The sequence below is a fragment of the Tamandua tetradactyla genome, chromosome 3, assembly GCF_023851605.1.
Source record: "Tamandua tetradactyla isolate mTamTet1 chromosome 3, mTamTet1.pri, whole genome shotgun sequence".
NCBI lineage: Eukaryota > Metazoa > Chordata > Mammalia > Pilosa > Myrmecophagidae > Tamandua > Tamandua tetradactyla.
This window is the reverse complement of record NC_135329.1, coordinates 146590135-146602851: the sequence shown is the minus strand read 5'-3', so window position 1 is coordinate 146602851 and position 12717 is coordinate 146590135. Positions and strand designations below refer to the sequence as shown.

Sequence of the window (12717 nt, the reverse complement as noted above, 5' to 3'; positions counted from 1 at the left end):
CATCACCTACAAGATGATGCTAAAAAGAGTTCTGCAGATTGAAAGGAAAGAACACTAGACGAGATCAAAGCCACACGAAGAAATTAAGCTCTCTAGTGAGGGTAGCAACGTGTATAATATGAATAGGTATTTTAGACTTGTACTACACTTTTTACTTCCTATAGAATCTAAAAGGCAAATGCATAAATATATAATGATAAATCAGTGGTTTTGGAGACATAATGAATAAAAATGTAATTTGGGCCAAGAACTACATAAAGGTTAAGGGGATGGAAGGTTATAGGGACATAGTCTATGTGTTCTATTGAAGTTAAGTTGGTATCAAAGCAATACCACATGAGCGGTGGTAGCAGGATTGACATCCTCTTCCCAATTTTGTGCCACTCTAGGCCTTTACTCTCAGCTTTTTTGTAAAAACTACTTTATGGTTCATGCTGTCTGGCTAGGCCATTCCTCCTCATCATCTGCTGACCTTGTTCCAGTCAGACCCCGTGGTCCACTGAAGATGTTAATTAATATCTGGCTTACTGCCATCTTCTCTACCTCTAGTTTTGCTATGATCTCTTAACATTAGCATCTATGTTAAGTACCCACCAAATTCTCTGACCTCTTGTTTCTTTGATCTCCAATGATGTTTTCCTCTACTCCACTTTGGCCACCAGCCCCCTTGGCCACTTCCAAATAGCTCACTCTATGACTTATTCCAAACTCCTAACTTCCAACTACATTGAATTCTTGGACTTCATGGACTTTTAGTCTCTGACCCCTCTTTCTGTCATCCATCTCCCATCTTTACTTCTTTTCCTACATAGCTTGGACTCGAAGGATTGTCACTTTAACCCTTTGAAGCAAAGTCAATAATCTCAGCTTCCTTTTCCCCATGTACTTCTGGGCAGTACCCCAATCTTGAATTGATAGTAGCTCCTTCTCCCGATTGATCAGTCTAGGTCATCTTTTCTGCTGGCTCTCCCTGCCAAGCAGGTAAGTATACCCAAATCTCTCTCATCTTAAAATAATTCTACTCTGACTTTATGTCTCCCTGTCAGACATTTCAAGTTGCAGTCTTTCCTGTCATTCAGAAGCAAACTTCAGGATTTTCAGTGCCCATTTTTTTTCAGTCCCTCACCTCCTATTCTCTCCTTGATCCTTTGTAATCTGACTTCTGTCTCACTACTCCAGTAAAACTGCCCTCTCCAAGGGAATTGACAACTACCTTGTTGCTATTGCTACTTAAATGTTTAAGTTTACTTAAACGTTTAGGTCACTAGATTTTTACTTTGAAATGTGTCTTTAAAAAATTCTACAATTCTATCCCTTTTATTTTATTTTATTGTGGTAAAATATGTAACAAAATTTGCCATTTTGACCATTTTTGAGTATATGATTCCATGGTATCAATCAAATTCACAGTGTTGTGCAACCATCACCACTATCTATTTCCAAAATTTGTCATCATGTCAAACAGAAACTCTGTACCTATTAAGCAATAACTCCTCATTTCCCCCTCAACCAGCCCCTGAGAACCTCTAATCTACTTTCTGGCTCTATGAATTTGTCTATTCTAACTATTTTATGTGAGTGGAATCAGTATTTGTCCTCTTGTAACTGGATTATTTCACTAAGTCTGTTTTCAAGGTTCATCCATGTTGCAGTGTCTATCGGAGCTTTGCTCTTTTCTGGCTGAGTAATAGTCCACTGCATGTGTATACCACATATTGCTCATCCATTCGTCTGTCAGTGAACACAGGTTGCTTCCACCTTTTAGTTATTGTGACTGATGCTGTTTTATTAACACTGGTGTACAGGTACTTGTGTGAGTGTCTGTTTTCAATTCTTTTGTGTATATACCTAGAATTTTGGGGTCATCTGCTGTTTGTTTTGAGACTAGACTTAGCCCTTAGATACTCAAAATTAGTGAGGTTTTACTAGAACTAATGAAAAAGTTTAGTGTTTTATGAGATAGATGACATTTAATATGGTATCTTTTCTTCCCTTTCAGTTTTATTACTACACTTAACTTTTCCAAAATAGGCTAATTGAGTTCATTCTGCACTATTTAGATTAATTTGTAATATGGTATATTTAAGCACAGAAAACGTTATATACATAGTACGTTTATGTATTTCTGTGGTAATCATTTTAAAATCAATTTTATGTTTTTCAGTTGAAGCTTTGTATCAAACTACCTACCCAGAATATCTCCAGTATATTTATTTGGTTGCGCCAATATCTCTTATGATGTTAAACCCTATAGGGTTTATCTTCTGTGAAATCCAGAAGTGGAAAGACACTCAAAATGCTTCTCAAAACAAAGTAAAAATTGTGGGACTTGGACTTCTGCGGGTATTACAGAACCCGATAGTATTTATGGTTTTCATCGGTATTGCCTTCAATTTTATCCTTGATCAAAAGGTGCCAGTATATATGGAAAATTTTCTTGATGGGCTTGCGAATTCTTTTTCTGGATCTGCCCTGTTTTATCTTGGTCTTACAATGGTAGGAAAAATAAAGAAACTAAAGAAGTCAGCATTTGTTGTATTAATTCTTCTCATCACAGCTAAACTGTAAGTTTTGCTTATTTAACTTGGGGATTTTACATGTTTAGCCAATTCCTTGGGGGTGCATCTGTAACTGTTTTCTCCTGTGAATAGTCGAATATTAATATCCCTCCTTATGGCATAGATGTGATTTAAAGGAAACATACCAATGTGACATTGGTATGTTGTGGAAAGTCATTTCTTTATTCCATATAGATTATTCTTTCTGTTTTACTGATAGAAAATGAAGACTATTGGTTTCCCCCAGCTTTTATATAATTTTACTTAATATCTTCTGATGTCCCAGGTTGATCATATTTTTAAGGAAATTCTGCAGGATTTCTGACTTTTCTAAATCTATTAAAATCCTAAAGTCAAAAGCATCTTAGGATGAAAATAATAATTTTGAATATAAATTTTATTTCATGAATTTGGGGAAAATGTCCTGTCATTCTGATGTTAGTTGAACTTTCTCAACTATATTGAGAATATGAATGATTATTATCAATCATCTGATTCTATCCTGTCAAATAAAAAGTTCTTCTCAGCTCCTTAGTTAATAGTTTTTCAGCTTACTTGACTCACTAGCCATGAAGTACTTCATGGCGCAGGTGACATAATTTTACTGAAGGTTATCCCAGGGCACCTGGGCCATACTTAACTATTGAATTCAGTTCCTGTATACACAGTAAATTCATGAGGCCGGTACAATATGATGTCTTATTGATATTTTCAAAATAATAAAAATGAATATAAATTCGGAAAGTTATTTATGGTGGTATTATACTCCTCCATATTAGTGGTATTAATAGTGCCACAGTAATAAATGTGGTCTAATACTGGTGTTATCCATTTTGACTTACAAGTAGAATTTAAATGTTCTTATTTTTTGTTATTTCTGGGTCTTTAATCTTTATTATATCTTTTATTCTCTTTCTCTTGAATTAAAAAAAGTTCATGTGAGTGTGGTTCTTTGTTCCATCCAGAGTGTCGCTCTGTGTGCTGCTGTGACAATGTGAGCAACCTTGTTCTTGAGCCTCTTAATGGAAATACACAAGCCCATTAGCTCAGCTCCTGTTGATATGTTCTTTCTATGGAGTCTTGAAGGATTTGTTAATAATTGACTCTTTGCTGGAACTAGATTTCACTCATGTTATGCTCCACCTCTGTTGTTGCAGTTACCTATTTTTTACTATTGGTTTTTAGAATCTCACTGAGCAGCATTGTTCTCATCAACTGAACCATTTAAAATCTTAATCATAAAAAAGACCAGCATTTTTTTTCCTGAGAGGAGTTTTTAATTTTCTCGGAAAAAGTTCTTATTCAGATTACCAACCTTTTTTTTTTTTTTTTTTAACCCCTTTTAACATTTCAGTGGGTCCAAAGGGGAAGCAAGAAACAATAGCTATAATCACAATTCTTACCGATTTTTTTTACAAGAAAATTATTCGTGGAATAACAAAAAAATTGCTTCTCTTCCCAATCCCTGACTTCCAGAATACCGTTACTTTTTAAATGACTGGAAGTTGAATTCTTGATGCTTTCAACAAAATCCACAAGTAGGCAGGCAGAGAACGTGTGCATGCAAATAGGTATATGCATTCTGGACCAGGGGAGAATAACTTAGTGCCAAGTTCACCAGGGTACTCTACTACTTGAGGACCAATATGTTTTGATATTAAGTGAATGATTTATTTCTTTTTTCTTTAGCTTGCTGCTGCCTCTTCTGTGCAGAGAAATGGTAGAATTCTTGGACAAAGATGACAGTGTAGTGAACCATACAAGTTTATCGAATTATGCATTTTTGTACGGGGTTTTTCCTGTAGCACCAGGAGTGGCCATCTTTGCAACACAGTTCAACATGGAAGTGGAGATTGTATGTATATACCACTTTGTACGTTTGATTGTTTGCATGGTTAGCAGAAAAACAAAAATTTAAAACAGAAATCAGCATTTTTTAATGAGAATTTAATATCTCTAAACTAACTCATTGTGAGTAAAGAGGCATCATGTAACATACATATGGTGTTATTTAATCTGGAGTCTTTGTTCTGCCATGACTTTTTCCATTAGTCTCTTTCAGTTTCAAGGATGTTATTACTTTATTCTATTTAAGCCTACAAGTTATTTACAGAAGGGTAACTTGAAATTTGAAGGGGGAAAAATCTCTTCATTATTGATCATTCAACCACCAGATGCAAAGTACCATATAATCATCTGCTAAAATAAATAAATTAATTATTTACTATGAAATTATAATATAGTATTATTCATTATTATTAACATTGTCTAAGTATAGTGAGCATACTGTCTACAGCATTAAAGATAATGTTTTAAAATAAAACATGTCTCAGTGTCAAAATTCCTGCCTGCCATGCTGGAGATCCGGATTCAATTTCTGGAGCCTGCCTATGCCAAAAAGATTTAAAGAGTAAATTAAAAAATGAAACATGAAGGAACTAAATTGTTTAATGATGTTCTATTCCATTATACAAAATGTAAAGTGGTTGCATGGTAATTTTTTTCTCTTTTTTTAATTGCCTTTATTGCCCTATAATTTGTGATATAGTATGGAAGGAAACTGTTCATACATTTAATTAGATCATGAATATGGTTTGCTTTCTAGAACCTAGAAGATAACTACCAGCAGTGGAATTGCCTCATATTTGTTATGTGCAAATGTAAAATTGAGCAGTAGATTGGAAGATTAGAAAAGGGAACTTAACTATATTTTCTTTTAAAAAATCTCAGAAAGGGAGATGAGGAATTGGATAACATGCAGAGTTCTATAATTTTTTTTTTACTGATGTTGCTTTTATTTTAGATTGCTTTAGTGTGCTGTGATTATTTACAATTTAAGGTTTTAAGTGTGATTGTGATTCTTTCTCCAATTTGACTTCATTTTGGCAGATAACCTCAGGAATGGTAATAAGCACATTTGTGTCTGCACCGATCATGTATGTTTCTGCCTGGTTACTGACCTTTCCTACTATGGACCCTAAGCCATTGGCATATGCCATCCAGAATGTTAGTTTTGATATAAGTATTATCAGTCTAGTCTCCTTGGTAAGTAAATTTCAGGTAAAGAGGTGTGAAAAAATCACAGAATGAGTTTGCCAATAGGCTAGTAAGAAAAAAAGTTACGAATTTTAAAAATTTAGGTTTGTGAAAAAGATAAAGCCAAAGTATGCCCATAAATAATATATAAGCCCTCTGATTAGCTGAGTTTTATCTTTCCAGTTGGGAATTAGAGTTATCTAGTAGATAAGGCATGAGATTTAGTCAGAGCTGGATTTGACTCCTAGCCCTACCACAAACTGGCTGTATATCTCTGTGGAGTTACCTTAATCTCTCTAAGCTTCAGCTTTCTCAGCTATACAAGATAGACAATATTTTTACTTATTTCCAAGCATTCTCTTAAGGATTAAATGAGATAATACATGTAAAAAGCATTCTGTGAATGGTGAATCACTATATAAATACTAGCTGTTGTAGAATCATGGGGTTGAAAGGGATCTTTGAAATCAATTCTAACCACTCATTTATTGTTAATAAAACTTTATTTTACTTCTCAAATTGGGTATATTTGGATAAAATTGAAAAATTAAGCATTTGGAAACTAGAGTATCTCATAGATCAAGTTCACTATTGAATTCAAACAGTATTTAAGCCGGAAAAAAGAAAATTTTACCATTAAAGGAAAGGAGATGGGGATGAATGTCTATATTAGCAACAAATAAATGCATAATTAGTGGAATTTTTAGGAAATTAAACTTCTGTCGAATATTCTTAAAGTCTATGTCCATTCATCAGATGGTAGTTTGTGGAGAGGGACTGTATGATAAGTATAAATATTTATTGACAATGAGGGGTAAGAAAGAAGGAAATCAACCAGCATACTTACTTTGCCAGTAGATAAATAGATTAGAAGCCCAATCCTTTTTTTTTAAATATTTTTATTGAGAAATCTTCACACACATACATTCCATACATGGTATACAGTCAGTGGCTCACAATACCATCACATAGTTGTGTATTCATCACCATGATCATTTTTAGAACATTTGCATCACTCCAGGAAAAGAAACAAAAAGAAAAAACTCATACATACCATACACCTTACCCCTCCCTTTCGTTGACCACTAGTATTTCTATATACCCAATTTATTTTACCTTTGTCCCCCCTGTTATTTATTTATTTATTTTATCCAGGTTCTTTTTACTCATCTATCCATACCCCAAATGAGCATCAGACACAAGGTTTTCACAATCATACAGTCACATTGTAAAGTTATATATCTTTATACAATCATTTTCAAGAATCAAGGATATTGGAACACAGCTCAGTAGTTTCAGGTACTTCCCTCTAGCCACTCCAATGCATCATAAACGAAATAGGGATATCTATGTAATGCATAAGAATAACCTCCAGGATAAGCTCTTGACTCTGTTTGAAATCTCTCAGCCACTGATACTTTCTTTTTTCTCATTTCTGTCTTCACCCTTTTGGTCAACAAGGCTTTCTCAGCTTTCTCAATCCCTTCATGCTGGGCCCCGGCTCATCCTAGGAGTCCTGTCCCACGTTGCCGGGGAGATTTACACCCTTAGGATTCACGTCCCATGCAGGAAGGAGGGCAATGGGTTCACCTGCCAAGTTGATTTGGAAAAGAGGCCACATCTCTGAGCAACAAAAGAAGTTTTCTGGGGGTGACTCTTAAGCCTAATTTTAAGTAGGCTTAGTCTATCCTTTGTAGGAATAAGCCCAATCCTTTTAAATATGAGGAATGCAAGGAGATTAATTGTAGGGCGGGTAGTATATGTTATTAGAAGTATGACAGCCTGGTATCTCATGAACCAATATAGTGGAAATCAAGAAGCAAGAACTGGAATACTAACTTCATCTCCCACTAAAACTCTTTTGGTGAATCTGTGTTCCACTCCAGCCACCACAGACAGAGATAGTTATTTCATGGCCCTGTCAAAACTTTAGATCTTAAAGACCTTATAATTCAGAGACAGTTAATTTACTATGGGGGCTCCCCATGCCTTTCGTTTAGTCTTAACACCCTTTTGGGAACTAGACAGGTTAAATAAAGTATCGGAAATGCTTTCTGAACCAGGATAAAAATGATCGTCTAAACAGGCTAATTGGATTACTTAATGAATAATTGTAAAGATTAAGAAACCTGAACAACTTTTGAAACTTTTGTCTTTAAGATCTGGTCTCTGGCTGTCCTTCTTTTGAGTAAGAAATATAAACAGCTTCCTCATATGTTTACAACTAATTTACTCATCGCTCAGGTTAGTAAACCTACAGATATAAATACTGTGCTTTTCTCATGGATTATTCTACTCTAGAGGAGAAAATTACTTTGCTGGGTTTGTCCAGTTAGAAAGTCAGAAGTATTACCAAATGCAAGCAATTATAATTTGAATACAATTAATTTATGTCTAATATATTAAATATTGCAATAAGACTTGAATGATCTAAAGTTGAGGCTTGTAATAGCATTTGATGATAACTTTGCATTTTTAATAGAAATAATCATTAAAAATTGAATGCACACTCTTATTCTTCTAGTTAAATTTTTATGTGTTTCAAATTGTAATAGAAAGAAGTTTAGCATTTTCTAAGTAAACCATTGCTAAAAATAAGGCTATTATTTAAAATGTAGTTATCTGTTTAAAATGAATATGTGCATTGTTAAAGGCCCTATATCAAAAGAAGCATTTTTCATCATAAAACTTGATGTTTTAGTATAATCAGTATACAGTAGTTGATATTCAGTAATAATTTAAAATAAATAATTATATTTGCTATGACTAAAATTTACAGGAGTATGATTGACTTAATAGTTACTTTCTGTGGTAGTATTGAAGAGTATGGTTTTCTTTGTTACTTACAAAATTTTTTATAATTTTTTTTCTTAGTCTATTGTCTGTGCTGGTATGATGATATGGAATTTTGTTAAAGAAAAAAATTTTGTTGGACAAATTCTGGTGTTTGTTCTATTGTACAGCTCCCTCTATAGCACATACCTGTGGACAGGTAAGTTGGGTCATGAATGGAAATATAGGTCTGTTATCTCTCTCCCATTGCTAGAGGCACACAGCTTCTAGTGATTATATTTCAAGTTCAGGATTAAGGCACTCAGCCAATTATACTCACCAAGGCAGGCAGTCCACACAGCTGAGTTCTGTTCCCTGGTGTGCTCTGTTTTTACCTGGGCTCAGGGCAATTCCTGGTCACACATTCTTTTTTTCCCTAGGGTCTTCTGCTCCAGATCACTTTGGAGACAGAGACGCTGGAAGCAGTCAGAGAGAGGAGGAAATGGGCAGAGGCGTGTGTAAATAACATACATCTGTTAGAGTCCAACTGAACTGAATGAAAAATCCTGGCTCTGCCTTAAGCAGATTTACTAACTTTTGGAACCTCAGTTTCTTCAACTGTAAAACTATATTTTTAAAACCTTATAGAATTATTTTGAAAATTAAATGAAAGATGAGTCTGTATTCTTGGTACATAGTAGGCAGTCAACAAATGGAACTCATTAAATAGAGGAAAAAGAGTGAATAATAGAAATAGGGAAATAAAACAGGGTATAGAAATTGGAGAGCCCAGGGATAAAAACTTCTCATTTTAACTAGATCCAAAAAGGATATCCAAAAAGTTTTAGCATTTTGGCTATTTTGAAGTATAACACTTATTTGGGTGTTGGTGAAAAATTCTGTCTAGCTGTTTTGTATTCTTACTGCAAACTGTAAAATGGCACACAAAAGAAAATTTTAAATGCTAGTGCCAGTTACAGTCACTGTTAGGAGGCAAGTATCAGGAAGTGGCTGCTACGGACAGACTTTGATTTCACGCCTTCAGGATCAAAAGCAAAACACATCTAAGTCAGTAGCTTTTTGAAGTGAAGCAACAATGTGGTGTGGAGTCACAATGAAAATTCAGTGCAAACAGGAGACAGTTCATGCTTTTTAAGGGCACATCCACCTTGCATAGTATACGCGTTTACATGAGATGTCAAGTTAAAAGAGCCTAAAGACTTTCTGCTTCCAAGAATAGATGAATGAACTTGATCTGTAATACCAAGGCTTATTAAGGCTATTTACAATGAGAATAAGAGAGCAGAAAATATATCAATGTATCAAAAAGCCCCAAGTCTCTTTGAAACCCTCTTCAAACATGCATGCCAAAATATACTCCCCAAAAAAGTTATTCTGAATTCCATGACCCCAATGAAGTTTCCCTTTAACCTTCAGATTATAGTTACAGGATTTTAGACTTAGAAGTGTCATTTTAAATCATCCTGCTCAACCCTTTCCAAATTTCATTCACTTGCATACCATCCTCATGACTTTTGCCATATCTGCCTACCACTTGTCTTTTTTTTTCTTAAAATGGACTCACTTTTTTACTTCAATTTAGTCTTATGTCTGTAAAATCAGATTTCATGTACTAGTTAATTTTGTTTCAAGTACATGTTTAAATAAATGCATAACTAGTCAAAATTTTTTTCACCCTTCACCACCTATAGTCTTCACACTTTAGGGAATACTAGTCTAGTTTAAATCCTTCATTTTGCAAATTAAGAAAATGAAACCTAAAGCAGTATAGTGATGAGCCAGGAGCTTTCCCGGCTCTGTCAGCGAGAAATCCAGGGCTATATTCTGATGTTAGCACGTGGATCTTTCTACAAGGCAGGGATGACCAGCACTAGAGTTTTGAACAGCGCCCTCCCTACTGTAACACCATCAGTACACTTTGGTGATTGGTTACTTGTTTCCCTGGCATTTTGAAAACCTGAAACTATAGAGTGAACAACTCTATTGAAGAAGGAGCAGTGGCAGTATATTATCTTTTGAACCTGAGTAATGTGTGGATCCCTTGAAGAGAAAAAATTACCCAGTTGATTTATTTTATTTCTATCATAGCGTTACTTAATCTACACAATCGTAAGTCTAGATATGAACTCCTCTATACAGCTAATATACAACTTAAAAAAAATAAACTCATAGATTAACTTTTAAAAACTATAAACCCAGTAATTCTAATTAGCAGCCTTAATTGACAGGACAAATGATCCTGTTTTGCTAATCTAAATCAATTCTGGAAATGTAAAATGGAACTAACTACTTTAGCAAAGCTTTTTTTTTTTCACTTTGGCCTGCCATTACTTCCATGTGTAGGGTTATGACCTGATTATCTCACTGCTTTACTCTCTTCAAACTACTAAGAACCTTTGTCTGGACCATGTACTCACTTGACTCAAACTTAATACAAAACCAAATGTATGCACTTCCCCAAAAAAAACAAACAAACAAGCAAACATACAAAGAAAAAACAAACAAAACAAAAAATTTAACAAATGGTGCTACAATAATGGGATATTCACATGGAAAAAGAAGGAAATGTGACCTCTGGCAAACAGCATACAAAAAAAACAAAGAAAAAAAATATTGAGAAAAAAACAAATGTAAGTCCTAAAATCATGAGACTGTACTTTATTATAAAGTGAGCATCCAGGTGGTTATCACTGAAAATAAAACTGAAAGACTTGAAATGTCTCATAGAAAATTTCCAGGTCTGGAAAAGAATCTCTTAGGAACCCTGGGGATCCACAGATCTAAGTTCAGGAAATATTAATAGAGTTGAAGGATCACTTGCCTTGAGTCAGAAGGCTGGTTTTCTAGTCTGGCTTTGTCCTCTGCTGGTTGTGGGGCTTGGGCACACCTTGTTTCCATATCTATATCATTTAAAAGAATGGTTCCTTCTAACCTGAAAGTTCTACGACAATAGCTACATGGAGTCTATAAAATAAAATGTTACTTTGTATAAATAATTGGGTGTAAAGTATAACGGAAGTTCAAGAACTTTAAAACATTTGTGTTTATGTTATGTTTGTGTTGTGTTTATATTGAGTTCTATCATTTAGGCTTGGGGCATTTTGTAAAAACAACCTATCATATATATAGGAATTTCTTAAAAGTCTCAACCAGCAAGTGGCTTTTAATAACTTCTTTTTAGAATTAACTATACCCAGTTAGAAAGAAACTATTTCAAATGTACTTGGATTCCAAATACATGATTTAAAAGAACAAAATAATTTGGACTTTTGAAAAATCATCACAAATAAAGCAAGAAAGTTTGAATCAAGAAACAATTTATGTAGGGAAACTTTAATTTTCTAATTTTTTTTTGGAGGCTATATGGTGGGGGTCACATTTCATTCTTTTTCCATGTGACTGTCCTGTTATTGTAACACCATTTACTGATTTTTTTGGGGGGGGGAGTGTACAGGCTGTGATAAATGATTTTGTATTAAGGGAACTTGCTTCAAGATATTGGGGACAGCATTTATTTAGGAGTAAATTCTAGATTTCTGACTACTACTGAAATAAGCTTGGTTTAAAAAAAAATAAAGGAAATAAATAAATTTCCATGAAGTCTAATCAAAGTTAAGAGTAATTGTATATATTTTAATCTCCATTTATTGTTCTTAGGCCTTCTAGCAATTTCTTTGTTTCTTTTGAAAAAGCGAGAGATGATGCAAATTCCTGTTGGAATCATCATAATATCTGGCTGGGGGTAAGTTGGTACTTACTGTTTGTTTACATGTTTTCACATATACAGTTACTATTCATTCTCTTTCTCTCTCTCTCTCTCTCTCTCTCTCTCTCTCTCTTTCTTTCTCCAAACCCTTGTTATTACAGAATTCCTGCCCTCCTTGTTGGTGTTCTTTTGATAACTGGAAAACACAACGGAGATAGCATTGACTCAGCCTTCTTTTATGGAAAAGAGCAGGTGGGAAGTTTATGGACAGTCTGTTCTTGAGAAAATCTCTTTTTATCTTGTTAACATATCCTGCTATACTTACAATAAAATTAACTTTGAAAATCAATTGCATCTTCACGAATTGCACATCACATTGGTATTCCTATATCACTGTAAGTCACACCTCAAAATAAAAACAAAAAAAAATTTGCATAAATCCATTTTTAACTGAGAATTTCCAATTACTTGAAACTTACTGAGTCTTCTTAAACACACTTGTAATTATATTTCCTCTGCTGAAGGAAAGAGTGACTAATTCAAAACCATTTAGTGAGTTAGCATCAGCAGTAATTTAAACAGCCAAGTTCTTGATTCTCAGTCCTATCATAAGTGTAAATTTCA

General features: G+C 34.2%; 1 protein-coding gene across 3 annotated transcripts in view; it reads left to right on the top strand.

The window, feature by feature from the left end:
- GPR155 (G protein-coupled receptor 155) overlaps positions 1 to 12717 on the top strand; it is a 45476-nt gene that overhangs the window by 14670 nt on the left and 18089 nt on the right. For all 3 annotated transcript variants that reach the window (XM_077154183.1, XM_077154184.1, XM_077154185.1), the window contains exons 3-9: positions 2165 to 2564; positions 4248 to 4413; positions 5448 to 5603; positions 7755 to 7838; positions 8469 to 8586; positions 12045 to 12129; positions 12255 to 12345. In XM_077154183.1, the coding sequence (XP_077010298.1) occupies positions 2165 to 2564; positions 4248 to 4413; positions 5448 to 5603; positions 7755 to 7838; positions 8469 to 8586; positions 12045 to 12129; positions 12255 to 12345 (1100 nt within the window). The remainder of the gene's footprint in view (positions 1 to 2164; positions 2565 to 4247; positions 4414 to 5447; positions 5604 to 7754; positions 7839 to 8468; positions 8587 to 12044; positions 12130 to 12254; positions 12346 to 12717) is intronic.